We start from the raw sequence: 27317 nt of genomic DNA, 5'->3' as shown, positions 1-27317 counted from the left end.
AACTTAAAAGTATCTGCATTTATATTTATATCTATTAACCTCTTTATAAAAAATAATCTCAACTCATATTTTATGTGTTAATTAATTAAATAAAGTTGGATTTCAGTAGATATTTAATTTCTCAATTTTTTTAAGCTTTTTTTAATATATTAATTCAAAACGATCTAACTTTTTTAAAACCGCTTCAATCCCTGACTTAATTCAATTTTTAGCCTAATAGTGATTTAAGCCCAGCCTAATCCAACTCAATTAAAAAAAATGTTTTTATCCAAATCAAGCCATCGACAGCTTCAGTCAAAAGTTCTATTAATCCAACCATTTAATTTAATCCGACTTTTAAAACAATCTTTTGCAAAGATAAAACATGAAAATTTCATGCTACAAGTATCATTTTTAGGGGCTCAAAAAGTGAGAAAAATATATTGACTGAGGGAAAACACGGCCATTATCCATCATAGGATTAGGCCGACAGAGAAAAGAGTTACATTTCATCGACAGGGACTAATAGGACAGGCTCAAGTAGTGTCAGCACTATGGAATTCCATTGTCTCACTGGATATTGTCATTATAATAGTCCTCGATAATCCAATCCTCACAGTATCACAAGCTTTATTCTCTTTTCACACAACTTATCTCTAACTTCTCTCAAGCCCATGACTAATCATTCGCTGGTAATCAAGCATGAAAAGGTAAATAATTCCCTGAGAGATGTCAATGGGATGTTTCCAATTAACCGAGAATTACTTTGAGGTCTCACATAATACATTTAAATATCACAATGTCTATTGACAACTTGGCAAAGAAAATACCAATGGCTTTGCAGCCTAATAGCATGCAAGTTCCCCTATCAGTGACAGGCCATGGGTTCAATTATCACTTATAATCTCAGGCCAATAGTACCTACCTCCCTAAATTTCAAACAAAAAAAAAAAGAGAGAGAGAGAGAGAGAGAGAACACACTAAGCAAAGGATTTGCCAAATTGTCAATAGACCTTATGGTATTTAAATGTGTTGTATAAGACTTATCTATAACTCTTTCCCAGAATTTTGGGATTCAAAAATTGGGAGAGGGGAGGCATATGAATAATGACTCGTAACAGAGATTACCAGAAAACATAATTTTATGGCTTGATTGTCAAAAGCCATGTGAATATTGACTCATAATAAGAGAAGTTACATCCTTGGTTAAAATTCTATTGAGTAGAACTAGTTATCAACCACCACCGTCCAGAGAAAGGCCAGTTCCTATACATTACTAATGAGTTAAATGTCTTGGCGCTTTCCAAAAAGCCCTATATAGGATTACATTCTTCTTCTGATCTTAGCAAAACAGCAACTCTAAAAAATTCCCAGTTTTAAAAAATGTGTGCTAATGCTTCTTCAGTACAATCACCCCTCAAGATTGATTAACAGCTGCAGACCTATATTAATTAGTTACCAAATTAAGGGAAAAACTCAACTCCCAGCAATAGTTCCTCCGTTCACCACCAAATCATCAGCAGAGAGTAATAATCAGCTATGAGCCGGTACATGTATGATGGGTTGTGGCCACCTCTGAAAAAGTAATTTCCATACGAGAAAATGCACAAGGAAACTGAGTATAATAGTTTGCAAGAGCTAATGATAGGGGAAAGCCAAAAAGATTCTTCACTGAAACCCAGCTCAACTTACGTGTCAGTAATGAAGAGACTAACAAGCTTTGGATCCACATAATCAAATGTTGGATTAACAACATGAAGAGAACCCGCACCACTTGACGAATCCATACAATCTGAAAATTCCCCAAAGTCAAGCAGCTCAGAAGGAGACCTCAGCTCATTCAGCGAGACCTCAGGATCATGAGGATACAAAGGGCACAACTGTCAAAAAGAGAGCAGTTTTTAATCACCATAATCATGAAGCAAATCACAACCCAGTTATATAACCAGACTATGGCATTATAGACTGCCTACTATTAATATACAGAAACCCAGGGATTCATCGAAGCAATTGTAATAGCATTGTATCAAGAAGCAACATCCTAACTGAATCAATGACTAGGAGGCAGCTTTACCATTCTCAACATACGAAACGTTATTACTTATTCAATTCCAAATATCAAGGTCAAAAGTTTTCTGATATAGACTCCCAAATCATCAGTTATTTACTGGTTGTCTTCCAGATCAGTCACATACTGTGCATTAAGCCATCTTGCAAGTCTATATTATGACCAGAGTGTGATGGAACATAGCCAGAACCGCTAATAGCCAGAGACACCAAATGAGGAAATGCAGTACTCCATTAATTGAATGTAACCCACCCAGCAAAGACTATGTAAACCAAGTGGTGTCAGAATAGCAGCAAATATCAACTAATATTTTTCCATAACATTAATATCAAAACAAGAAGCTGTTATACTAGTCTATTTGTAAACGTGCTAGTGTCCAGCAATCACATTAAGCAGTTGGGCCATATACTTTAGCATGAGCATTTTAAATTTAAGACAGTAACCCCACTTCTCCTGTCAACAGAATAAGCATGCCTGAAAGCTAGAAATTGAAATGTTTCCAACAGAAAACATATTAGATATGGTTTAGCCAAATTGAAGTATCACCATTACAACCCACTTATATTAAACGTTTTACTTCAAACCATTTCAAGCTTCATAAGAGGAGGCAGATAAAAGAGCATTCTTAAAGTGATCATAAAGTTTCTTAGTATTAGATTTTATGATCAGTGCATGAAAAGTACACAATTCCATAACTCAGCATGAGGCTAGAGATGGAAGAAAGAAAATATGAAATACAACATTTGACAATATAATTATTTGGTGATCATCTAGTTTCTTTGCTTGTTTTGATATTCCCAATTTATCAGTATTGACAATTATTCAATCAAATAACTTGCAGAGACAGTGATCAAAGAGCTTTTTTCCACAGAAACATCAGTCAAAGAATTATGCAAACCTCTCATACTCTGGAAAGAACTAAGAGGCATTAGCAAAATTTAAATTAAGAAAGCATAAAAGTAAATCCAACTATTAAGGGCAAAAAAATAAAAATAAAAAATCCAACCATTGAATGGATCTTGGTTTTCAGCTAAAAATGGACAGGAATTAAAATATAAAACTACTATCCCAGTTCAAGTCCTTGTACAAACAATTATTCACATACGTCCCTTATACTGGTATGGCAGTCAAGTGGTCTCCTATTTCAAATATTAAACAGAGAAAGACAAGAAATATGAAAAGACATCAAAAGTGAAAAGTCATTAGGACTTTATTTGCTTTAATGTAACAAGATGCAAAGATGGATATGATATTCTAACAATTCACCTTGTGACTCCCAGCAAGTACAACAAAAGGAACAGCATGCCTTTGAGCTGCAAGTGCAACCATATTCAACCCAACAGGGGCAATAACTCCTCCATTAGCCATGACAGCATGAGCTCCAACTATAACCTACATAATGTTAAATTCAAAATCAGTTTAAATTAATGTAAAAGATTCTACTCCAGATATAGAACAAGAATTTACAAGTACCATGTTTACACGGGATATCATGGCAAAAACTGCAGAATCAGTTATTACTGTGGTTTGTAAGCCTCTTGCTGCCAAATCTTTTGCAAGGAGATGCCCCTTTATATCTGATTGCACATACATTCAGCACTATTTAATCTTATAAATACTACATATAAATCCCTATTGCTAAAAAAGCAGGTGGCATAATCCTAGCAAATGTTAGTTAGCAACTGCTACCAACCTTGGGGCACCCTCAGCAACAAAGACCCGAAATGATCTCTTCTTCTCCTTTGCAGCACAAAGAAACTCCAGCACTGTTCTTGAACTCCCTAGCGTTAGTATTACCTCACTGAAAAGCATGCAATCAGCTGTGTAAGAAATGAGGAAAAGTAACAGCTTGCCATGACATAACAGCAAGTCAATTTTTTTAATTCATTTTAAATAAATTACTTGAATGAATAAAAATAAAAATAAATAATTTTTTAATATTCATAATTAAGAGGTAAGGGAAGTTAAATAATTTCACTCTATCTGTATATCAATAACCACCTATGTTAATTTAAACTTTTGTTTACTAATTGATATGCTTTTGGATCTTAAGTATCATTTACAGATCCAAAACTTAAGATTGAATCAGTTGAAGTTGCCATTCGCTTCCCTTATTTAACATATATTAGTACAAGAAAAGAATTTTATAATAGAATGCATTAACACAGAAATTTCCTTCATTTTAATTCTAATATATATGACACTAACACATTCAATCTATAACTTAAGACCCTAGATTATCTAGAAAACATTCAATGTATTTTTCACCAGCTAATTAAAGCTTGATGGAAGCAAATATTGCTCCTACTAACATGTTTTCAACCAACATGGACTTAGAGAATAGCAGGGAAATCTAAAAATATTAACATCCTCTTAGAGCATTTAGGGGAAGAAGTACTTGTGATGTATGTGTTCTACAGCCTGCTCTGCTATTTGTTCATGGCAAGTGGCAATATCTTGAATAAGATCATTGACAGCTTCAATGACATCGTGTTTCAGCTTCCGACCTCGGGAACCTTTGTCGGCTGCTGCAAGAGAATTAAAAAACAATTACTAAACTTAAATAGAAGACACAGGCAATTATCATAAAATGACACATGACAGCGTGGACTCAATGTTTAATCATATCAGTGCCAGTGACTTTTACAGGCAAATAAATCATCTAGTAGCATGGATCCAAGTTATGGCATTCTCATATCATGATAGACTCAATAACTAAATGAGGATATAACATTCTTATAGTCTCATGTCATCTCACATCTACTTTTTCCTTCAGATTCACCCCCTGAAGAAGATGCGTGTGGAATGGCAGCTGAATTAGGCACATCCTCTAGAAGAGTTTGCAATGATGGTGGACGCAAAGTGCTTCTTGCAGCAGCGGCAACAGCAGCTGCAGATAGAACAGGATGATCATCTCGATCCACATCATCTTCATCATCGCTTTCTGCTGATATTCCCAAACCAGCAATAGCATCCGTTGCAAGGGAAAGATGTTCCTCCCTTATAATGTGCAAAACTCGCCTTACAATATTACCCACAGCTAGCTCTGCAATTACAAACATACCATCTAATGATAGGAAAACAAGATATAAATATGCAAAATTAATAATAAAAGCTTGCTGGTAGCAGTGGGCTTTGGGGAATCACTGGCTTGGGAATCCATGGTGTTACAAGCATAAGTCTAAAGAGAGAATCCATCCCTAAAGACCTGCCTATTGGTGGGACAGCCCCTCATACTTATAAACCCCACTCAACTTGTGAGGCTTCCCAATGTGAGACTCATGACAATGCTACCCCCTTTGAAAGCCGACGTCCTCAATAGCTCCACTCCACAGTACTTCACTTGGTTTCCTACTAGTGAGAACACTCCATGGGTAGCCTTTTCTGTGACACCGGTCTCTTAATAAAAGGAGTAGCATTATGATTACGAGTCCAAAGAGAGAACCCATCCCAAAAAACTAGCCTATTGGTGGAAGAACTCCTCATACTTATAAATTCTACTCAACTTATGAGGTTTCCTGATGTAGGACTCATGATACATGATTTGGGCCAAGATGGCTGCACTACCAAAAAGTTTAGGGAATGCATAAGCCCAACTATCCTCAATCAATAGATAATGAGTAATATACTCTCTAGAACATACATGTAAATTAGTAAAAACCAAATAAGGACCAACCACATGTTCACTACGTAGCTGGAGTCAATTAACAGAAGATGCCAAGGATGGTGACAATCTATTACCACCCTTGAGGCAATCCAAAAAAAAAAAAAAACAAAGACAATTTATGCACATTACAAAAGATTCACATACACCGTACATACACAATATGATGATCTAAAAAAGCATCTAGAAGACATGATTCAACTTACACAAGCAATCAGGTAGAAAAAATACCCAACGCATGCTAATCTGGAATAAAAATTGTGGTCAAGACAAGAACAAAGCATGCAAACTTTTGAAGGAAACTATTTTTTAGCATACCAACAGGATTTGCAGCAATGAGCTGCTCCCCCACAGCTCTTACTGCATCAATCAGAGCTCCAGCCTGATTTGTGTGAGGCACCCGTTGTTGAGAAATCACAGACCGAAGCACTTCTGCTGTCTGCTTTGCTGTGGCCTGAGAGCCTTCAATTTTACTACACCACATAATACAATACAGAAATGAGTTCTCAGTCCCACAAGATTGTATCTAAATCTTTTCTCATTCAACTCTATCAGTGATAGTGAAGAAAAATATACCGTTTCTTAAGTTGATTCAAGAAATCACTAGCAAGGGACTGAACATCAGGCATTGTGATACCTGATTATACCTGAAACAAAGAAAATGTCAGGGCCCTATATAGCTAGAGAGTGAGGGTATGCTTTAGTATCATAACAAATGAAGGGTCTTCATTTCTAGGATTGTAAGCCACTCTGGTTGTTTCACCAAGATTTCTCAACAACCAAACATCGAAGGAAAACATAATAGGCAAACTACTATTTCAGGCTTTCAGCTAAGTGTCGAAATCATACCTTACCTGAAATTACTGCATGACACTCTGTGAGCACTAGCACTACTTGTTTTGCTCAAAAAAAAAAAATGAAGAAAATTCAAAATCGACCAGAAAAATGGGGACGATGTCTTCATGCAGCTGTATAGTTGCAGGATTGCAGCTTTGATTTGGGATTAGAGTTCCAAATTTATGAGAAATGATTCAACATTTCAGATAGCAATTTTAATACAACCCTGATAAAAATCCTTCATTTTCTTGGGCCAAAATAGTCCTTTGGTAATATATTTCATAGAGAAAAACTTGGAGCAGTTTATATTTTTACTTTTATAAATGTATGAGGGTGAACACAAACTGGGCTGTGCTAGATTGACTATCAACCCAATGCCCAGCCCAAATGGAGCTTGGGTTCCTGGTCATGCCTGGAAAAACCAAGGATAAGACCAAATCAATCCAAACCAATCCAAACTGAGCTCGGGTTTAGGACTATTGTAACCTTTTCTTTTATTTTGTACAATTTGACCCAAAAGATGAACACAATTTTTGCACATAATAAGACCAAAAGCTGAACCTAACCATAGTTCATTAATTCACCAATCTACAGCAAGGCGCAAGCATACCAAATATGTAATGATTTTGTACAATACCGTTATATGCTATTCTACTACGTTTGAACACACACATACAGGTTAGGCTGTATATAAAGTGATGCCATCAATATAGGAGGACCTATATTACACTCAGTGGGGGCAGAAATCTTTGAAATATGCATAGTTGATACAATACCCTTTTAATTTTTGTTACAGATACTTCTACACAACTCGAGCCAAATCATTTCCAAAATCATACATCACAAATACCTTGAGAATTTTCTGAATTGATGATAATATAAAAAGATTAATAAGCAGAATGCCAATACACAACAAATCCAACATTGCAAAAGAACACAATCAAAATCATACAAGTCGCTAGTAATCAAAATGAACAGGGGATAAGTATAATATCGAATTACACAGCATTCAAGCAAAAACTAGAATCCAAAAATACATAAATAAATAAACTCAATCTGTAAATATTCCCAAATTCAAAAGCATCAACATTCAAATGATTACACAACAGATTCAAAGCCAACTTAAAATGAATTTAAAGCAAAGCAAGAACAACCACGCCGGGAACAGATGACGCTGGGGACAAATTCAAATCTAAATTCAAAGCCAGATTGAACAAATCGATGTCACCGGACCGAGAACAACCACGCAGGGCTGACGACAGTGGACGGCGTCCAACGCAGTGTAGAATGCTTGTTGCTCGTCGAGGTAAGTGAATCCGCTACTCACGAGATGGGGTTTGGTTGGGGTTATGGTTGGTGAGTTTGCTACTGAGAACCGAACAAGTGATTGAATCGGTTAAGCTAGTAGTTTAGAGGTGAGTAGTTTAATTAACTAGAATAATATCCTCCACGATTAAAATAATATAGTTTAATTAAATATAAAAAACATATTCACATAAAAAACTATAATATTTAAATAAAAATTATTAATTCTTAAGTAAATGAAAAATTTATTTATAAAATTTTATGTATGCCTTATAAAAATAATAATTATAAGTTTTTGACAATAATAAAATATAATAACATTAAAATTATTGATCAAGAAATTTATATTTGATTGGGATTCAATAGTTAAAAGAAGAAAGGAAAAAAAAATAAAAAAAAAAGTAAAAACAACAAAATCTTACCTGAGTCAACTCATTAACCTATTGGGTTGGCCGAGTTTGATCAGGTTAAAGCCAAATTATAGATGATTGATTTTTTTAATTAACCAAACTAGCTAGGTAACCAGTTCACTAGTTTACAAGTTGATCGAGGTTTACAAATAATGTTATTGAATAATTAATTTTAGACCTATGCTAAATTTCCCTTAAAATTAATAAATAATTATCCCATCTACGTCTACAGAAAATATAAGGGGAATGAAAGAAAATTATACCCAAAATATGTAAATAAAAATTAAGTAAAGCAAAATATGACAATTATTTTTTTTATATGTCAATTAGTTTTAATATGAAAAAACCTTTTTACCCTTCTAAAAAAATAAAAGATCATTAGAACTTGTAATTTGTTATTTTATTTTAATCACTTTCACAAGAAAACTAGTCATTTTCTAAAATAAAGTAGTCACTAATATTTAGTTGTTGAATTTTAGTGATGAAAAAAATTGTATAGAGCAATTTGTAATTTGATATTATGTTCTAATCATTTCCTCAATAAAGCTATTTATTTAAAAAAAAATAGTAATAATTGTTTTTGGCTAAAAGTGCATTTTTGCCTCAGATGCTTTCTCTGAAGAGCACCTAGTATCATAATGTTTTTCGCGTAGCATTTTTTCCCTTAATGTAATTAATTCATTGTACATGTTACACTGACGTCAAATCCATACTAACTTCGTTAAAATTTTCTTGTGGGCCTTATTTTATGTGACTTGTTATCATCTCCCTTTGATGATGATTCTTCTACTACTGCCTCAGTCTTCAGTATTATCATCTCCCTCTAATATTGGAAGCTTGATTTGACACCCTTGTCACATACTTGCTCTTCTCCTTATCATTGCTCACCCACTTCCAATGAAGCTTAAAGCTTCACAACCTCTACCATTTATCTCAAAGCCATTGCCTTTGCTATGTTCACAATTGCCATCCTTGAAGCTCGACAACTTTATCTTCCTCTCTCTTCATAGCCGTCAATCTTGAAGCTCATCCTCTCCATTGCCAATGGTGATTTACTTCTTCCTTGGCCTCCCACAATGATTTTGCTAACCAAAACACCTATGGTGATTTTTTAAATTTCTAAGACCACCTATTCAAGCTCTTTTAACATTCTTCCCCAACCATAGAGTGATCATGATGACTTAGGATAGATGTGTTGTGGATGTTCAAAGTGAAGATAGTGAGGAAGACGAGTTGTGTGCTAGCATTTGCAGTGACGATGGTGACAACCACAGATGTTTGAAGGTTATAACAACCCATTATGCTCTCCATTAGCAACAAAAGCCAATCCACACCATTCATGTTGATGCCTTTCCAGTGTCGATCATGATCTTGTTAGTTATCCTATAGATGATGCCTTTCAAAGTAAACAATATGATCATTGATCAGCCTCTGTTTCTAAGAACAAAAACAAGGAAGAACAGAGATATCAGTGCTGTTAATCCTTAATCGTCTCCTTCATCTCCCTCTCTATTCATAGTTGTCACCTTCATGTAGTAGCTCCTCCTCTTTCACCGCTACTCTATTGACCACATAAGACTGAAAACCACCTTCAGTTATAAGATGCATAAGCAATGCATGCATGCATGATGTTGGAGAAAGTAGGTAGGGGGAAAGAGAGAGGAGAGAGAAGGTTGCAGATAGAGGGAAATTTAGTTCAACTCAGTATTTTCAGTCAAGATGTAGTCCAACTTAGCAATTATAGCAGTCCACATGTGGTGAGTTAACGTTAAGGTAGTGGATGCTCTAAATTAATTACTTAAGGGGTGAAAATGCTACACGAAAAATGTAACATCCTAGAAAATTTAATTTAAGGTTAATGGGTCAATTAAGGACAAATTAGACAATTGAGAGTTAACTTGGATTAAAAGATAATGTCCGAAAGGCTAATGCATTTATTGGATCCTAATTAGGGCTTAGAATTAGACCTTAAGTGGTATTGAGCCATATTTAGGCTCAGTTAGATGGACAATATTTGAAATCTAAAATTTTAATCTTTGGTTGCAGCAAAAGATTTATTGGCCGCAGCCAAGAGTTGATTTTTAAGCTACTAAACTCGCTTTTCATATCAAAAAAATTAAAGTTTTGAGTAGGAGTTCGAAGGTGAACAAAAAGAACTCTGCTAAGGTTTGTTGTGGATATCTAATTGAGTCTACTTGGAACTTTTAATCACTTGGGTAAGTACTTATAACCTCTCCTCTTCCTCTCTTGTGCATTTTCACCATAGTTTTTGGGTAGTTCTTTAGGAATCCAAAAATAAGTTATGAGTTTGCCTAAAATTCTAACTTTAATGGGATTAATGAGAGTTTATTTAAATGTCTAACTTTTGAGTTATGATGCTATTGATGTTTTAGGATTTCAAGGTAGAGTTTGGAGTAAACCCTAGAGCTAATTTGTTGATATAGGAAGATTATAAGTTATTAGTGGTGTTGATTAGACTAATGAGAGTCTAAGTGAACTAATGGAATCTAAAAAGGGATTTGGTTATGGTAGATGACTACAATATGATTTTTAGATGTAGGCTTTGATTAGAGTTAATTAAGGATAATTAGTCATTAATGACTATTGGTGTATTTAATTGTAGATTGACTATTGTTGGTGCTATTGAGCTTATTGGAGATTTCATTTAATATTCATGAGTACTTTTGGTTGGTCAACCAAGAGTTGAGGTAACCGAAAATTTTAATTATTATATATCATAGTGTCTGCAACTATAAGTTATGCTGTGTTATCATTGGTTTAAGGTGGATAATATGGACATGATTGTTAATATAATGACTTTGCATTAATGTTATGTGATAAACAAGCCTAATAGTGATAAAAATGTTTTATGGCCATGTGATAACTTGCATGTTTTGTTTATGAATGTGTTAAGCTATTAAGATATGCATGAATATATATTTGCATATGTTGAATGAGCTTGCATGATCATGATGGGTAGAAGTTCACCTTGGAATAGTAGAAGATTAGAATGGTAAATTCATGTGGTATGGCCTCCATTAAGTTTGATCATGATGGGTAAGGCCGATGCTTAATATCACTGATCCTAGATTGGATGGTATGGGTCGGGCACTTGTGACACCCTAAAATTTGAGTAAGGGGAACCCATAGTCCAAGAGTGAGTATAAGAGCCTTTGGTCGGGTGATGTAACATCCTAATTTTTAGATAAAAAAATTTATGAAATTTAAGTTTTTTTTAAAATGATGATAATAATAGAAATTTATATTATTTGAGATTATTTGAAAATAATAATATGGTTAGGCATTTAATTATGAATTAAAAACTTAAGTTTAAAATTATATAAGAAATATTTTGTTAAGATATAATTTTAAGATTTAAAAAAATTATTATTAATGTGTGTGTGTGAGTTAAAAAGAAAAAAAAAAGAAAAGAAAAGAAAGTAAAAAAAAAAGGGGGAGGGGGTTTAGTCCCACATTGGTTAGATGCGGGAATGAAAGGCACCTTCTCATGTATAAAAAGAGGAGGTGCATTGTGGAGGAAGCATGAGGAATTTTTTACTGCAATTTGTGAAAATTGCAATTAAAGACCCAAGATGCAATTTGTGAAAATTGCAAGTAATGGCCCAAAGGTTTGAATAATTAAATTCAAACTTATAATTTTTTTTAATATGATTTTGGGACCACAATTCTATTTTTATATTATTTTTCTCTCTTCCTCTCACGTTGCTCGGTGTTTTCTCGCAAGGGGGGATTATTTTCTTTTTCTTCAGGTATGTTTTAACTTTCCTGTTTAGATTAGCATTTAAAAATTTATTTAATTAAAAAATTAATTTTATAGTTATTTTCTAAATAATATTAGCTTTCTAGTGATATGATTATTTTGTAAGATAGAGTAAATATTCTGATTAGGATTTTTCTATATGATAGTTAATCTGATGATATGATGGATTAAAAATATAGTTTAAAACTCTTAGGAATATAATAAATATTATAGAATATTTTTTTGAGGTTGAAACTCATGTTTAAGAATTTTTGAGTTAAAATCTAGATCTATATGGTTGAATTTATGTGGAATCTAAGATGTAGGGATAAATCTATGATTATTAAATATTTATTTAAGTATGAATAGGTATTTTTGAGATTATAGAAAGGTGATTTGAGGCTTCAGGATAATTCTAAAATTTTTAATTTATTTTTAGACGAATTTTTAGAATATAGAAGGATGAAATTGTGATACGAGAAGTGATTTAAGGATAAAAAAATAGTTTATTAGGGTACGAGAATTTTAGAAAAAGAATTTGGGAAGTTAAATGAGGCATAAATCTTACATTAGTGTTAATATGGATTATAGATCTAAGACTTTCTAACTCTTTAAATTAGAGTTATTTATTTTAATGTAAAATTAATATATAGTATTGTGAAATAATTATGTAGATTATATTGACAAAGATAGTGGTGAAAAAGGAGTTGTGAAGGGGAACTTATTATTCAAGACACAAGGTAACCATTATTAATGTGTTGTGATGGGTGTGTTTGTAAATGGTTATGTGTTGTTTTATTGTTTGAAAAAATTATGAATTAATGAAAATAAATACTGTATATATATACTTGTTTGAAATTATTGCCAAGTGGGTCAAAAATTTATTTTTGTTTATCATGATGAGATATTATTGTTCGAATATATTCCTGTTTGGATATTTGAATGATGCATGACTTATCAGGGTATTTTAATATATGGTGTTAATGGGAATTTCTGTTCGGTTAATTATTACCAAGTGGTAAGCCCTCATTGGACCCAATGAGTGGCATGTCGCTTGGTCCAACTCACCTTTAGCCGGGTGATTTAGCGTCCAAGCATGGCGAAAGGAGGATATAAGGTGCAGTCATGTAAATTAAATACTTGTTCGGTTTGTTTAAAAGTATTGTTCGGTTAAATTTTTTTGTGTGCCCACTTAGCAATCGCATGATTAGTTACATCCGCATGCATCATTACATATTAATTTTTGGTTACTGAGACTTTTAAGTCTCATTCCCCGTGGTTAATATTTTTACAGGAGCGAGTTCGGCCGAGAAAGCACCAGAGGTGTAATTGTGGTGTATGAGATACCATCTTTTACATTGCCTCTTATTTTAGATTATACAATGTATCTTGTGCCAACTTAGGACATATCTTCTTTGTGAAGCATGTAAACTCTAATCCTTTTTATTAAAAGTATTTATATGACCAAGAGGATTATGTCTGTCCCTCTTGATTCATGATCTGATTTGAATAACATGCTATGAGGATCATGTCTATCCCTCATGGTTCTAATTGCTTTTTTGAGATATTTTAAGACTTGTGGTATATTATTTTGGATGTATCGTGGTAGAAATTTTTCTACCATGATAAGGGTTCAATGAAAAAAAAAAGTAAAAAAAAAAGGATTTGTTGAATTAATAACTTGCGAAAAATCAGTCTGTAAATTTGAGGGTATTACAGGTGACCCTTCATAATTAAAGAGCGAGGCTAATCCAATTACATGAACTAAACCTATACGAGTTGTTAGCCCATAAGTTCAATCAGAAGATATAAAGAGGGATATAAGGTGGTTACATTGATCATGCGACATACTATCTTGTGTTATAATGTGATTAATGTGTGATTGACATATGTGATATAAATTTCCTATTTGTTTATATGTGCCACACTTTAATATGCTTTAATTAAGTTTCTTGGTTATTGAGATGTTTATCTCACTCCCATAGTTTAATGTTTATAGGCAAGAATCAAGCTAAGAATAAAGGGGAGACTTATCAAGCTAGAGATTGAGTAATCAATTGTAATGTCTCTAGTTTTATCTTTTATGTATAATTTAAATACAATATTTACCAACTAGGCGCTTTTCATATTGACTTATATTTGTTTGAAGTCTACTTGCATTTATAGTCTTAAACATTGAATTTAGTCATTTTTGGACTTTTTTAGCCATAGAAGGGTCCAAACCCCTAATCTGATCATAGTAGTACGCTAAAATAGTTTGAACAAGTATATCTTGACAAGTTAGATGAGTTTAACGTGTTTTGAGTGATTATTTAACTTAAATGCAAATAATTGCATTTTCACCCTCTTATTATGTGCTTTATGGTGGTTGGGTGATCAACTCTTGTATTAAAAGTTGTTTGATGATTGTGACTATTTAAACAAGTACATTAGAACTTATTAAGTATGGTTCAAGCTCTTGTGTAGGCTAATGGCTTATAGTTTGAGATTTGGACACTTGGTTGATGGTTTAAAGGTAAAAATGTGAAATTATGGTTCTGGCTATCCAAATTATTTATCTAATGTTAGATTGACATGAAACTAAAACCATTAGCTAGATTATAAAATTTTTGACATGTGAGCACTTGAATCACCTCAATCAAAGATCCGAGTCAAAAGTTATGCATGTCGAAAGCTCATGATTGAGGAGTTGTTATGACAGTTGTTGTTATATTTTTAGCCGCGACCAATAAATTTTCAGCTGCAACCAAAAGACTTTCCCAAACTATTTGGCCGTAGCTAAGAGAGAATTGGCCACAGTCAAAAGCTTCACTAGAAGTGTTGGCCGCGGCTTAATATTCTCTGCCATAGCTAAGTACCCCTATTAAGCAAAAATGACCCTTTTTATCTTATTTTTACTTGTTTTTAACTCTAATCATTTTTCATACTTCCTGAACACTTTTTACTCCAATTTATAATGGCTAAATGACCTTTTAAACTCAATTTTAAAATTTAATGATTTATGGGATCCCATCTCTATGGGATTTTTTTAGTTAGCCTTTTTGAGTTTTTATATATCCAAGGTTGATCTTTTTCTTTCCATAATATCTTTTATTATTGATTTAATTAGTTAAAATTATCATGGAATCTTTACCTTAAGGTTAATTTTTATGCTAGTTATGTGTTTAATTAATAGAGGTATTACAATTATGCTAGTTATCTCACTCCCATAGTTTAATTTATGTAATAGCACGATCCTCAACCCCTTATGTTGGCGAATGCGATGCTGGCACGTGTCCCCTCACAGGCCCACATGCTACTTTTCCTATGGTAGTACATGGGTTATTCCTCATCCCACTAAAGAGGTCTTTTAAAACTTTTTCAGAAATCGAGCCCCCAACCTCTCCTACCTTAGTGAAATTGTAGCCAACCCTGGTACCATTAGGTTAATTGTAGGTAGGCCATCAATGGAGGCTGTGGAGGAAGAAGGAGTAACGCAAGGTCATCATCATCGTTCTTGGTGATCACCTCCATTCTAGTATGGTTGTCCCTTCAAGCTAACTTCAACATCATCACTAGAGTTGGGTGCTTCAAGGCTCCATCATTGACGTTCGACAATCAACAAGGAACAAAACAAGTATAAAAATAAAGCAAAGATATAATGAAAGGCATGGTAGTTTGAAGAAATTAATTCTCAAGAATTCAACTAATTCCATCCTCATTATGACGGAATCCAATTCAAGGAAATTTCCCTGAATTTGGATTCCTTAAAATCACAATTCAAATGCACCAAACTTGTTTCCATTAAAATCTCATTTCTATTTCTAATTCCATTTGCATGGTTATTGCATACTAAACATGGCCTAAAATCTTAGCCAATTTTGTGCCCATCAACAACTTTTTATGCCTTAATCGGTGTGATGGTAATATATAAGAGCTAGAAAGTAGTAGTGATGGGGTAGGTTAAAATTTTGATGAGAATTACACTTAATTCTTGTATCACAATATTACAAAGTCTATTAATAACTAAGTATAGTAAAAGGACAAATATTTAGAGTTCAAGTGTACATACTTTTAGTCCTAACTTTATATGAGGTTTTATTTTGATTCCTTAATTTTATAAAGTATTTTGTTTAATCCTTTAATTATAATAGTGTTAGTTTCAGCAACAATAAAATTCTTACATTGAACTTTTAAATATTAACAAAATATTTTTAAATGTTAACATATTAAATTTAATTTTTTTAAATAATGATTAATATTAAAAAAATTATTTAAAACTAATGTTGTTAGGGTTATAAGATTGAAAAGATACTTTACTAAATTATGAAAAAAATATAATCATTGATCCTTATAGTTTTATCGAGTTTTGTTTTTAATTTCTGTAATTTGTTTTCACTCTTCATAGTCCTTATAATTTAATATCGTTAGTGACATGAGAAACAAATATCACCTAATCTTGATAAAACTATAGAGATTGAAAATCCTAATAAAAAATATAAGAAAAAAATTCCTTTTTTTGGGTGTGCTAAGGGTATCTTTAAAAACACTTCTAAATACCAAACCATGCAAGTATTAGAATCTAAAATTTTGAAAATTAATATAAAAATAGAGAAAAAATAATTTTCTTGGCCCAAAAAGTCTTTTAGCCCACCAAATATTTAAGTGTGCCAAAACTGGTTGCTGCGGTTGTCTAAGTGTGAAAGATGTGTTTGAGATTCAAAATAATTTTAGGTTACATTTGGATGTGCAGATTTATGTTGAAAATTTTAATTTGAAATCTCATATTTAAAATCTTATATTTAAAATTGCATATTTAAAATTCATAAATTCTAAATCCTTTATTTAGATGATATAAAAATTTTAAATTATAATTTTAAAATCATTTGTTTGAATCTTAAGTAAAATTTTAAATTTTAAAATCTACATTTGAATTTAACGACAATTCAAACATTGGTGGTCTCGTCTCAACTAGACCACCAATACTGACCGGGATCGGATTGCTGATGTCACCTAGAACAGGACCACTGACTACAACCAAGACCTGACTTCTAATGCTAATAAGGACCGAATTGCTGACTTTCACCAAAACCAAACTACCAGTGCTAATTGGGTTTGGAATGTCGGCAGTAACAGCTCGATCCTGATCAATGCCGACTGTCCAATCCTAGACGAAGTATGCTATCCAGTCCCAGTCAATGTTAGCGATCTAGTCTTAGTCAGCATCGATCATTCAGTCTTAATCAATACTAGCTGCCTGATCCTAATCATTGCTGGCAATTTGGTCCTTGTCGTCACCAGTGAATGGCACTAGCTGTCCTATTGCAGTCCACCTATATTGTGTAGTCTTGATCAAAGCTAGCCATTCAATCATAGTTTGCCCTGGCTGTCCACTCCCGATCAAATTTGGCCTTCTAGTCTCAATCAAAGAAGGCCGTTTAGTCTTTGTTTAAGCTGGCCATTCAATCCTAGTCACAGATTGTCTAGTCACAGTTGACATTAGCGAGCAGGTTCCAGTCATCGCCTGCAGTCTGGTTCTTGTCGATGTTGGCAATCCAATCTTGAAAAGGTAGCAAAGTCGACGAACGAACGTAAAGGAAGAGAAAAGATTCCATTAAAATTTGAAATAATAGGGGGTTTAAAAAGGATTTAAAATTACAAAGGGATTGAAATATGATTTGAATTTCAATTGGGGTCAAATTCAAATTCAAGTTACACATTTTTAATTATTCAAACAATGAATTTGGCTCAAATTTAAATTTAAATTTAATCCACAAGCATTCAAACATAATATCAATGTATTCTTGAATTTTATCACATGATACAGGTTTTTGGAGCCAGGCCCTTATTGCGTTTTTGGGCCTACTCTTCTCTTATTGAGCCTATATTTTGGGCCTTATTCATTTTTTATTCAAACAAATTAAATATAATTAATCAGGTTACTTTAATATTCTATATATTTATGACCATTTCTCAAGTTTTGTCCCCATGCATACACATTTACATTATGTGGATTTTATTATCCCACCTTTATTATCCCACCTATATGTGGGGAAGGCCGGGGGAGATCATATGCTATCATCAATTTCTATTGACTCCTTCTGAATTGACTGATATCTGTCTTGTTTTTTTTCATATATATCAGATATTTCTCTACATATCTTCACCAGTTCCCAAAATATCTTATCTATATATTTTGCCGTACAACAAAATTTATTATGCACATATATATATATATATATATATATATATAATACCCCAAATAGTTACATCAATTCAAATGAAGAGAGGACCAGCTGAATTCATGTTAGGTGAAAAGGTTAGTTAGATTTGCATGTTGTTTTGTATATATGACATATAAATTATGCAATCGAGAGATTACTTTGTTTAAGTATTAACCCAAAACTTGTGGAATTTATTTAAAAAAAAAGTAATTAACAAGATTAAAGTGTGGAAATGACAACAATACATCCAGAGAGGCCACCTAGCTAGAGCTAACTCAAGAGTCTAAAAGCAGCGTGGAATATAATATATAATAGATCAAGGATTCAGACATCTTGATCAACAAAAGTCTCATGTTTGAGCTCGGAGAATATATAGTAATGTTAATCAGTGATAGAGGTTTCGATCACTTAAAAAAGTTATATCCTCACTCGATCCAAATTAGTTTTTGATTCCTTTCCTGTTAAGTTTCTTTTGCTGGACGCCTGAGGCAGACAAAATACAGGGTGCTGTACAAAAACAAAAACAAAAAAAAATTGGGTCTAGTGAGAGATGCAATAGCGATTGGTTTTGGTGCTCATCACCTGATAAACAATTTAAAAAAATCTAGATGATCTAGATTTTTCAGTTTTTATGTTATATTTATTAAAATAAAAAAATAAAATTTTAATAAATTTTGAATAGTTAATTTATAAAAATTTAAAAAAAATTAATATTAAATTAGACTATTCAGGTCAAATTTATATTATTCAGATTGATGATAAACTAGATTTATTAAAATTTCATAATTTTTTTTATAATAAAAATAAAAAATAAAAGCTATAAATCTGGACCATCTAGATATTTATCAAGTGATGAGCACGACACTGGAGCAGGATATGCAAGAACAAGAGAAAGTAAAGAACAGTGTCCCATGCATATTAAAAAAGTAAAATCATGGAGCGGCACTGTTATATTAACACTGTAATACTTAACATGGGCCAATCTAATCAGCAATTGAGGGTACCATTTTGAGGAAGATCTTTCACTGAGAATTAATCAATGTTGCATATTTAAGACTAGCTTTAACTTAAGATCTCTAGTTAAACAGGTTTATTGATCCAGTGTTGGATGTTTTTTAAAATGATATATGAAATCCCTGGATGTACTATATAAGCTAGGGGAAATGCTAGTGTATTAAAAAAATATGATAAAAATGTAATGATTCATGTCATGTTATATCGTAATTGAGCATATTAATGAAGTTATATTAACATACTGTCACGCTCATAGAGTGCTACTGAATTCTGCTACGTATCTCTTATACCATATCACTCCACATTCACGAGTCTTTCTTTCCGCAGTTTTCCATATCATTGTGCGGAGTGAGAGAGAGAGAGAGAGAGAGAGAGAGAGAGAGAGAGAGAGAGAGTTGAAGAAGATAATAACCAGGCAATTGGGGGGGCAAAAAAAAACTGATTTTCTTGGGGGTAAAAAGATAGTTGTGAAATTAATTTCCCTCGCATGCACAATCAATACATACAAAACAGTCTGGACTCTGAAGTGACGTGAAAGAGTGTTGGGACCGTACTTGAAAGAGATACATGCACACCACCTCACAACTCTCAATATAATAAGACTCACTCTAGCTTCTCATAATCCCACAAACCAACTTCAACAAGCCCTAATTAGTTACTCTTGTATAGCAAATGCCACTCTCATCTCTCTAACCTCTCAAGGCTAAGATCCCTCCCTCCCTCCCTCTCTGCCGCCGCAACTTCCGCCGCAGACGGTGCTGAAATTAAAGCCATTTTCCAACAACACAAAAAATGAGTCAGATTTTCTCAGCCATAGAGTACTATCTTGTGAGGCAACCTTCTATTGAGAACTTCACATGGATTCCCAACCAAACCCTAGCTTCGTCTCCTCAATTTATCGTCTTCACCGTCGTCTTTTACCTCTGTTTCACCTTCTCTCTCTCTCGTCACTCTCTCCCTCCGGTTCCTCCGGCGATTCTCAAACCCATCACCGCCATCCATAGCACCTTCCTCCTCGTCCTCTCCTTCATCATGGCCCTCGGTTGCCTCCTGTCCACCATATCCCATGCACCTCACTTCCACTGGATCATCTGCTTCCCGCCGAACACCCCTCCCTCCGGCGCCGTCTTCTTCTGGGCCTACGTCTTCTACCTCTCGAAGATTCTAGAATTCGTTGATACTTTCTTAATCATCTTGTCAGGCTCTATCAAACGCCTCACGTTCCTCCACGTGTACCACCACTCGGCCGTGGTGGTCATGTGCTACATTTGGCTCGAGACGTCTCAGTCGCTGTTCCCGGTGGTGCTCGTGACGAACGCCTCTGTGCACGTGCTAATGTACACCTACTACTTATCGTGCGCACTCGGGGTTCGTCCCACTTGGAAGAAGCTCGTGACGGATTGCCAGATCGTTCAGTTCTACTCCAGCTTCCTCGTTTTGAGCCTTATGCTGTGGTACCACTTTTCCGGGTCGGGTTGTTCTGGGGTTCTGGGTTGGAGCTTCAATGTCGTTTTCTATGCTTCACTTTTGATTCTCTTTGTTGACTTTCATAAAAAGAATTATGGGTCGAACTCGAAGAAGACGATGATGATGGAGGACGACGACGACAACGTTAAAACCTGGAAGCCGCTGATTTATAGTATTCCCAAGTGATCCTGATCACATATTTAGAAAAAATAAAAAATAACATTAAAGGTCCTAAAAAAAATTTATTACAATAAGAACTTTTCAGTCTTGCATCAAATATTATGTTATAAAAATGCAGACATATTATTATGAAAAGTTAAACTTTAACTTATTGAATTTTTGAGGAAACTTGATAAAAAATACAAGTTAAAGTTCAACTTTTCACAAAAAAATATTCATGTTTTCACAATATAATATTCAATAAAAAATTAATAAATCTTTAATCATTTTCTTTTAGAGCCTTTAATATCATTCTCCCTAGAGAAAAAAAAAAACTCAATCTACATATATATATATATATAATGAGATTATTAAACCTATCTCTGTCTTATAATTTCCTGATGCTAAGTATGAAAGGAACAGTGATCATAGGTGTTTCTTGGGTCAAATCAAGTTTCAAGCTTGTCTTAGTCGGCTTTTTTTTTTTTTGGGTCTTTTTTCTCTTTTGGGGAAAATATTGTTATTTGGTTAAGTTCAACTTATAATATAGCATTACATGCATGCATTTATATGGTTGAAAGAGTTGGAGGAAACTTCCGATTTTCTCATCTTTTCCAGTAATTATATCATTTGCTTTCACTCTGGTATTTGGAATGTCTTTGACCCCAATTAACTATTCGATATTTGGCAGACACTTTTAAGGGCATGTCTCTTAGAGAATTTAATTGTTGCTGCGTATTTGGGGTTTTGAACCCAAGACATTTGGTTTAAGTTAGATCAACCTCCTGGCTAGTTGATACAAGCTCCACTGGTGGTGTAATTACATTATTGTACGTTCACATATTATTTTGAAGTTGTTATAGGTTAGCTAGGATTGATCTAACAAATGATGAGTGGAAAATTTAATCCAACGACTAGTAAAATTTTGTTGTTCTAATCAAGTCAACCGATTTGATTTAATTTTGTGGTGAAAACGAGCATGATTTTCTAGTACTTTCAACCAGAAAAATGTGCATTTCTTTAATTTATCGATTATTGAATGCTATTGTCAGAAAAATTGATCTTGCGTACGAATATTGTGTCCGTGTTCGAATATTATTAATTACTAATTACTAAAAGATAGAGACGTTTCAATATAGTCCTACTACTACCACGCACAAGCTAACATAATCTTTAATTAATGTATTATATAATTAACGCTTGGTCGTAGATATACTTAAAAATGATAACGTAGATCTTTTATATTTTTGGTCCTGAAATGAGTAACATTATTCATGATCCACTTATTAATAGTATGACTTCCCATAGATATAGATATTTTTTTAAGGAAAAAATTGGCATGGACATTGTTGGGTTATTATGAGGAGTTTACCATGCATTACCGTTGGTTTGGTATTTTGATTTTTAGAAAGGATATAATAAAAAAATATTAAAAAAATAAAAATAAACTAAATCACTATCTTTCTCATAATAAATATGATAAAAATTTAATATCACATATCATAAATGTAAGAGTCACTGTACATTACACAAACATTATGAATCATGATTTTTAATCTTATAAATTAAATTATCTTTTTTTCAATGACATGGTTAGCCTATCTCCTCTCTATATTTTAATCATTTTATTTTTGTTTTTATTTTACGATTCATTTCACTTTCATCCTTTCTCTGAACCAAAAAGTTTTAAAGCAATGGAGATCTCTCTGCTGCCAATAATAAAATCAACTGTATGTAATTAAGCTTTGGTTCAAAGGTACAACTATTAATTGTGTAGGGCATAATATTCCTTAAAGTTGTTGAGGCTTTTTTTTTTTTTTGGTTGGTTATTTTGTTTTCGTTTAGATAGGCACTTTGATATAGTACGTTTTTATTCCTAATCTTGTAAGTTGTATTTTTATAAGATATTTTTAGATAAAATTGCATAAACTAATAAAACTTATTAAATATACTTTAAAATCTTATTTTTTTAAGATAAAATTATAAACTTTTAAAAATGTTATTACCCCTTAAATTAATATTCAATTTATGAAAGAATATTAAAGAGAAAATATGCAAAGTGTAATATTGAAAAAGTATTATTAATAAAAAAATATTTTTATCAAAATATCTTATATTTTAAGATATTGAATATTTTTTAAAGATGTTTTATAATTTGGGATAGAGGTAGTATAATATACTGGATGCTTTGTAAAAACTCAATAACATTAAATTATTATTTTACATAAATTATTAGTTGCATTGTAGAGAGATATACTCCCTCTATTTCATTATATTTTCACTTTAATGCCTCTAAAATGGTGCAGGAAGATAGTTGAATTTTTCTTTAAGGCTAAGATCAGAAGAATATCATTAAATATTTGCTTTGGTAGTCTAAAATGGCATGAACTCATGAAACAATTTTTTTTTTCTTTGAAACGACATACATAATGAAACGGGGGGAGTACAAGAAAGAAAGTAAAAGTAATTAAAATAATTAGATTAATTTTAATTGTAAGATAATACTGGAAATTAGTGATAATTTTGTAGCATTTTAATAATACAAACTATTCTTAACTATTTTTCTTGATCTTTAATTTATGAAATATTTAGACACGATAAAGCTTACATATATACATATATACTCATTTAAATGACATTTAATATGAATAAGGAAAAAAGGAAGCTACCAAATGAACTATAATTGATGCATGGAAATATCAAAATAAATATCTTGAGAATTAATGTCCCGTCGTACGCAGGTTTTAAATGAGGGCGGAGAAGAGTTGCTTTCGAATTTTTCATTCAGATTCAATATTCATAACCTACCCACCCTTCACTTCATTAATGCACCATTCCCGTTTCCATTATTGGCCGGCGAAATGCCAGCTACTCACTCCAACATTATTTATAAATTATTTTTATTAATTTTATCAATATCAATATAATAAAATTAAGTTAAAATATATAAATTTTTTTAAATTTTAAAATAATTTCATATAACTTCCTTACTTTTAAAAGTTTAAAATTAACTTCATTAATTTTTAATTTTTTTTAAAATCCTTTATTATTAATTATATTATTTTTTATGAGGATTAAAATATCATTTAACTACAAAATGTTATTAAATAAAAATATTATATTATATAACTATTTATAATAAATTTTTTATATTTTTTAGATAGTTGAGGTATTGATAATAGCTAAAACTAATGTTATTATCATCATATAAAATTTTAAATATTTACTTTTGTGTTAATTTTTCTTTTGTTATCAATGGTGCATAGTTTTCTAGTATTAAAAGATAAATTAATCTAATATGATAATATTTAAAATTTTAAATATTTTAGCCATACGTATTACATTAATCTAACATGAAAATATAAATAAAAATTTATATTTTAAATTAATAAAATCATGCACTATTGATAAAAATATGAATAAAACTAATATAAACATAAATATTTAAAATTTTATACAGTGATAATAACATTTTTTTTTGTTATCAATGCCTCAACTATGCAAAAAATATAAGAAATTTATTATAAATAGTTATACAATATAATATTTTTGTTTAATAATATTTTTCAGTTGAATGATATTTTAACCCTTATGAAAAAATAACATAATAACAATAGAGGGTTTTGAAAAATAAAATTAAAGGTTAGGACCCTAGGAGGTTACTTTTAAACTTTTAAAAGTGAGGGGGTTATATACGACTGTCTCAAAGTTTGAGAGTTTTTATATATTTTAGCCATAAAATTATAAGAAATAAAAATAAGTAAAATTTTAAATATAACCTTAAAATAAAAAGTAAAAAGTAAATAAATAATATAATATAATTTTTTGTCTTTCTGTCTCTTCCTTTTTAAAGGTAATTTAAAAATTTTAATTTAAAACAAAACAATCTTATCAATTAATGACTTATAAAGTAAATTAAATTATACTTTTAAAAAGTAACTAATATATAAGACCAAAGGAGTAATTAACAAGGGTCATATCTAAAGTTGTGTTTGATTGGAGGGAGAGGCGGGGAGCCCTTCAAAATTTCTTAACCAAATGAGGGATCCTCCCTTTCCTCCAAAATTTTTTAATTAAACACACCTTAAGTATATATGAAAAGAGTTTATCTCTTATAATATACTAAATTAATGTTTGAATATGCTCTGTGCAGCTGTGTCCACATTTAATTTATATATGATTTAGTTTTGAATAATATTATCTTTAATAAGAGTACACTTTTAAACATAAAAAAAGTCACTTCCAATATATTTAACTTAAATTAAAAAAATTTAAAATTTATTTGAACTTAAACAATAAGCTTTGATGAAAAAATGTTATGAATGCTTAAATATAATATCTCGAATTTGAATTCATGTGAATCTTGAAAATATTTTAAGAAGAACTATTTTCAATTAGGTTTTGAATCTGACCGAATTAGATTTAAAACGTACGTCATGTCTCATTTGAACGATTCAATATTCACTTCTACTAGTAATTAGTAACTTCCTGTTCGACTCATTTTTGCACTGGACGCGCAATCAAACTGCAAAATGAACTGCAATAATGATGCAGAAAGACTCTGGAAGTTACTTCCTTGAATAAGATAATATAAATCATTTTCAACTAATTAATTTACATTTCTAAAAAAATTTAAAATATTGATTTTTTTAAAAAAATAATTCACACATTTCCAATTGTACACTTGAGTGAAAATAACAAAATATTTGACTTATTTAAAACATCATTATTAATAACTTGAGTAGAATATAATAAAGTATGGATACAATTGAAAAATATATATAAAACTCAACTAATGTCCTATATTTTGGACCAAAAATTTTTTATAAAATATCCTGTATTGTAGTTGGGAGGTATTTTTTTATTCCGTCATTCAATATTTTGAGAAACTTGGGGTTTTTCTACCATCTGCTTGGGCTTCCAAACTCTCATTGTAGGGCTGTTATTACATCAACGGCAGCTTTACAAATACTTATCGGATACCTTTATTATTATTATTTTTCATGTGACTGTATATTTAAAAACTCAAACTCAAGATTCATGATAAGTAACAGTCAAATCAAGCGACCTTGGGTAATGTAATTATATCTACATGCAATTGAAGCATATTGCATCTTATTAATTGGGAGCATTTTTAGAAACATTCGTTCAACAGCTTGATTGGAGATCATTTTAGATAATTTGACGAGAGAATCACATAGTTGTGTAGACTAGTTGGCCCCCATTATGGTTGCATGTTGAAGCTGTTTATGTTTAGATCCTCTCTTAGAGTGTGTAGAGACCTTTTTATTAATGAATGACATTAAATTCTCAAAATAATGAATTTATGATAATTAGACCTTGACAAAATATTTTGAAAAATTAATTGTAAATATTGATTTAAGAAGTTATAAATTAATGAGCTTTGATTGTAATAAGACATTTAAATTTTTATATATAATTCTCAATTTGTGACCAGATTTTTTTGGCAATTGCTTGAATTAATATTTATAAAAATATTTACAAACTGTCTATTGATGAGATTTTTATATCCACTGAAGGATTTAAACATAAGCAACAAAAATAGCTAAAGCATTCTTGATCATTTTATTCTATTTTTGTTTTAATATAATATATAGTGTGTACAAAAGTTTAGCGTTGTAGGATAATTAAATTTGAAGAATATAATAATAACTTGTACATCTAGTCTAGTGTTGACCAATAATTGACGACTGTCGGCAAAATTTCATTCTCTTAAAATATTAATCATATACTATTCATAATTTGTGCTTTGATTGTGACGTACATGATTATTGATCCATTGCATTGCATGCTATGAAATTTATAACATTCACCGAACTTTGCCTCAATATACCCAAGTGAGGCGTTGTCTTGGGGTTCATCTCATGCTTTTGAAACATGCCAAATTAATGAAAGTAGCATTTGGATTAATAAATTTGGATATATTTTTATTTTACATTTAAAATATTTATTTTAAATTTTACATTTAAAATTCATGTATTTAAAATTCTTTACTTGAATAGTTTAAATTATTTTAACTGAAGAAAATGGAAACATTAAGATTCGAAACATTAAGATTCGAAATGGAAATAAAAATTTAAAGATGATGAACTTATTTCTATTTTTCATTGACAAAATATGAAAAAAAATAAGAGAACTATCAAGGTATTAATAGTTAAAATGAGAAGAAAACGAGATGTTTGAAGTGATTATAATTTCAAATTATTAGAGTGTAAAGAGAATTTGAAATTATAAAAGAACTATAATTTGAAATAGATTTGAATTCAAATCATCAAATCCAAATTTATAAATTTTTTTATATATAAATGAAAAATTTAATTTAAATCCAAATCCACGATAATCTAAATATACCATTGTATCAGTGATAGAGACAAATTAATAGTATGCAACTAGTATATGGGTCTTGTACGTTGAATGAAAAGTCCAGAAA

At 31.5% G+C, this 27317-nt stretch overlaps 2 protein-coding genes across 2 annotated transcripts; one reads left to right on the top strand and one right to left on the bottom strand.

The window, feature by feature from the left end:
• Positions 1 to 1455: 1455 nt before the first annotated feature.
• On the bottom strand, positions 1456 to 7931 carry LOC129299903 (uncharacterized). Its single transcript, XM_054938379.1, is given in 11 exon segments — positions 1456 to 1503; positions 1506 to 1554; positions 1672 to 1859; positions 3314 to 3439; positions 3521 to 3616; positions 3734 to 3848; positions 4446 to 4575; positions 4806 to 5093; positions 6030 to 6184; positions 6288 to 6358; positions 7782 to 7931. Coding segments are annotated over 10 exon segments (1248 nt in total). The 5' UTR covers positions 6341 to 6358; positions 7782 to 7931.
• An 11944-nt stretch (positions 7932 to 19875) lies between these two features.
• LOC129299904 (elongation of fatty acids protein 3-like) lies at positions 19876 to 20964 on the top strand. Its single transcript, XM_054938380.1, has one exon. The coding sequence runs from the start codon at positions 20033 to 20035 to the stop codon at positions 20891 to 20893; it is 861 nt and encodes a 286-aa protein (XP_054794355.1). The 5' UTR covers positions 19876 to 20032; the 3' UTR covers positions 20894 to 20964.
• Positions 20965 to 27317: the final 6353 nt, after the last annotated feature.

The sequence above is a fragment of the Prosopis cineraria genome, unplaced genomic scaffold, assembly GCF_029017545.1.
Source record: "Prosopis cineraria cultivar Desert tree isolate PC_DT_omini unplaced genomic scaffold, ASM2901754v1 PC1345, whole genome shotgun sequence".
NCBI classification, from domain to species: Eukaryota; Viridiplantae; Streptophyta; class Magnoliopsida; order Fabales; family Fabaceae; genus Prosopis; species Prosopis cineraria.
The sequence above is the reverse complement of the archived record's forward strand: the minus strand, read 5'-3'. Positions and strand labels throughout refer to the sequence as shown.

Excerpts from the sequence above, each read along its gene's own strand:
- LOC129299904 (XM_054938380.1), top strand. The coding sequence starts at position 20,033 with ATGAGTCAGATTTTCTCAGCCATAGAGTACTATCTTGTGAGGCAACCT.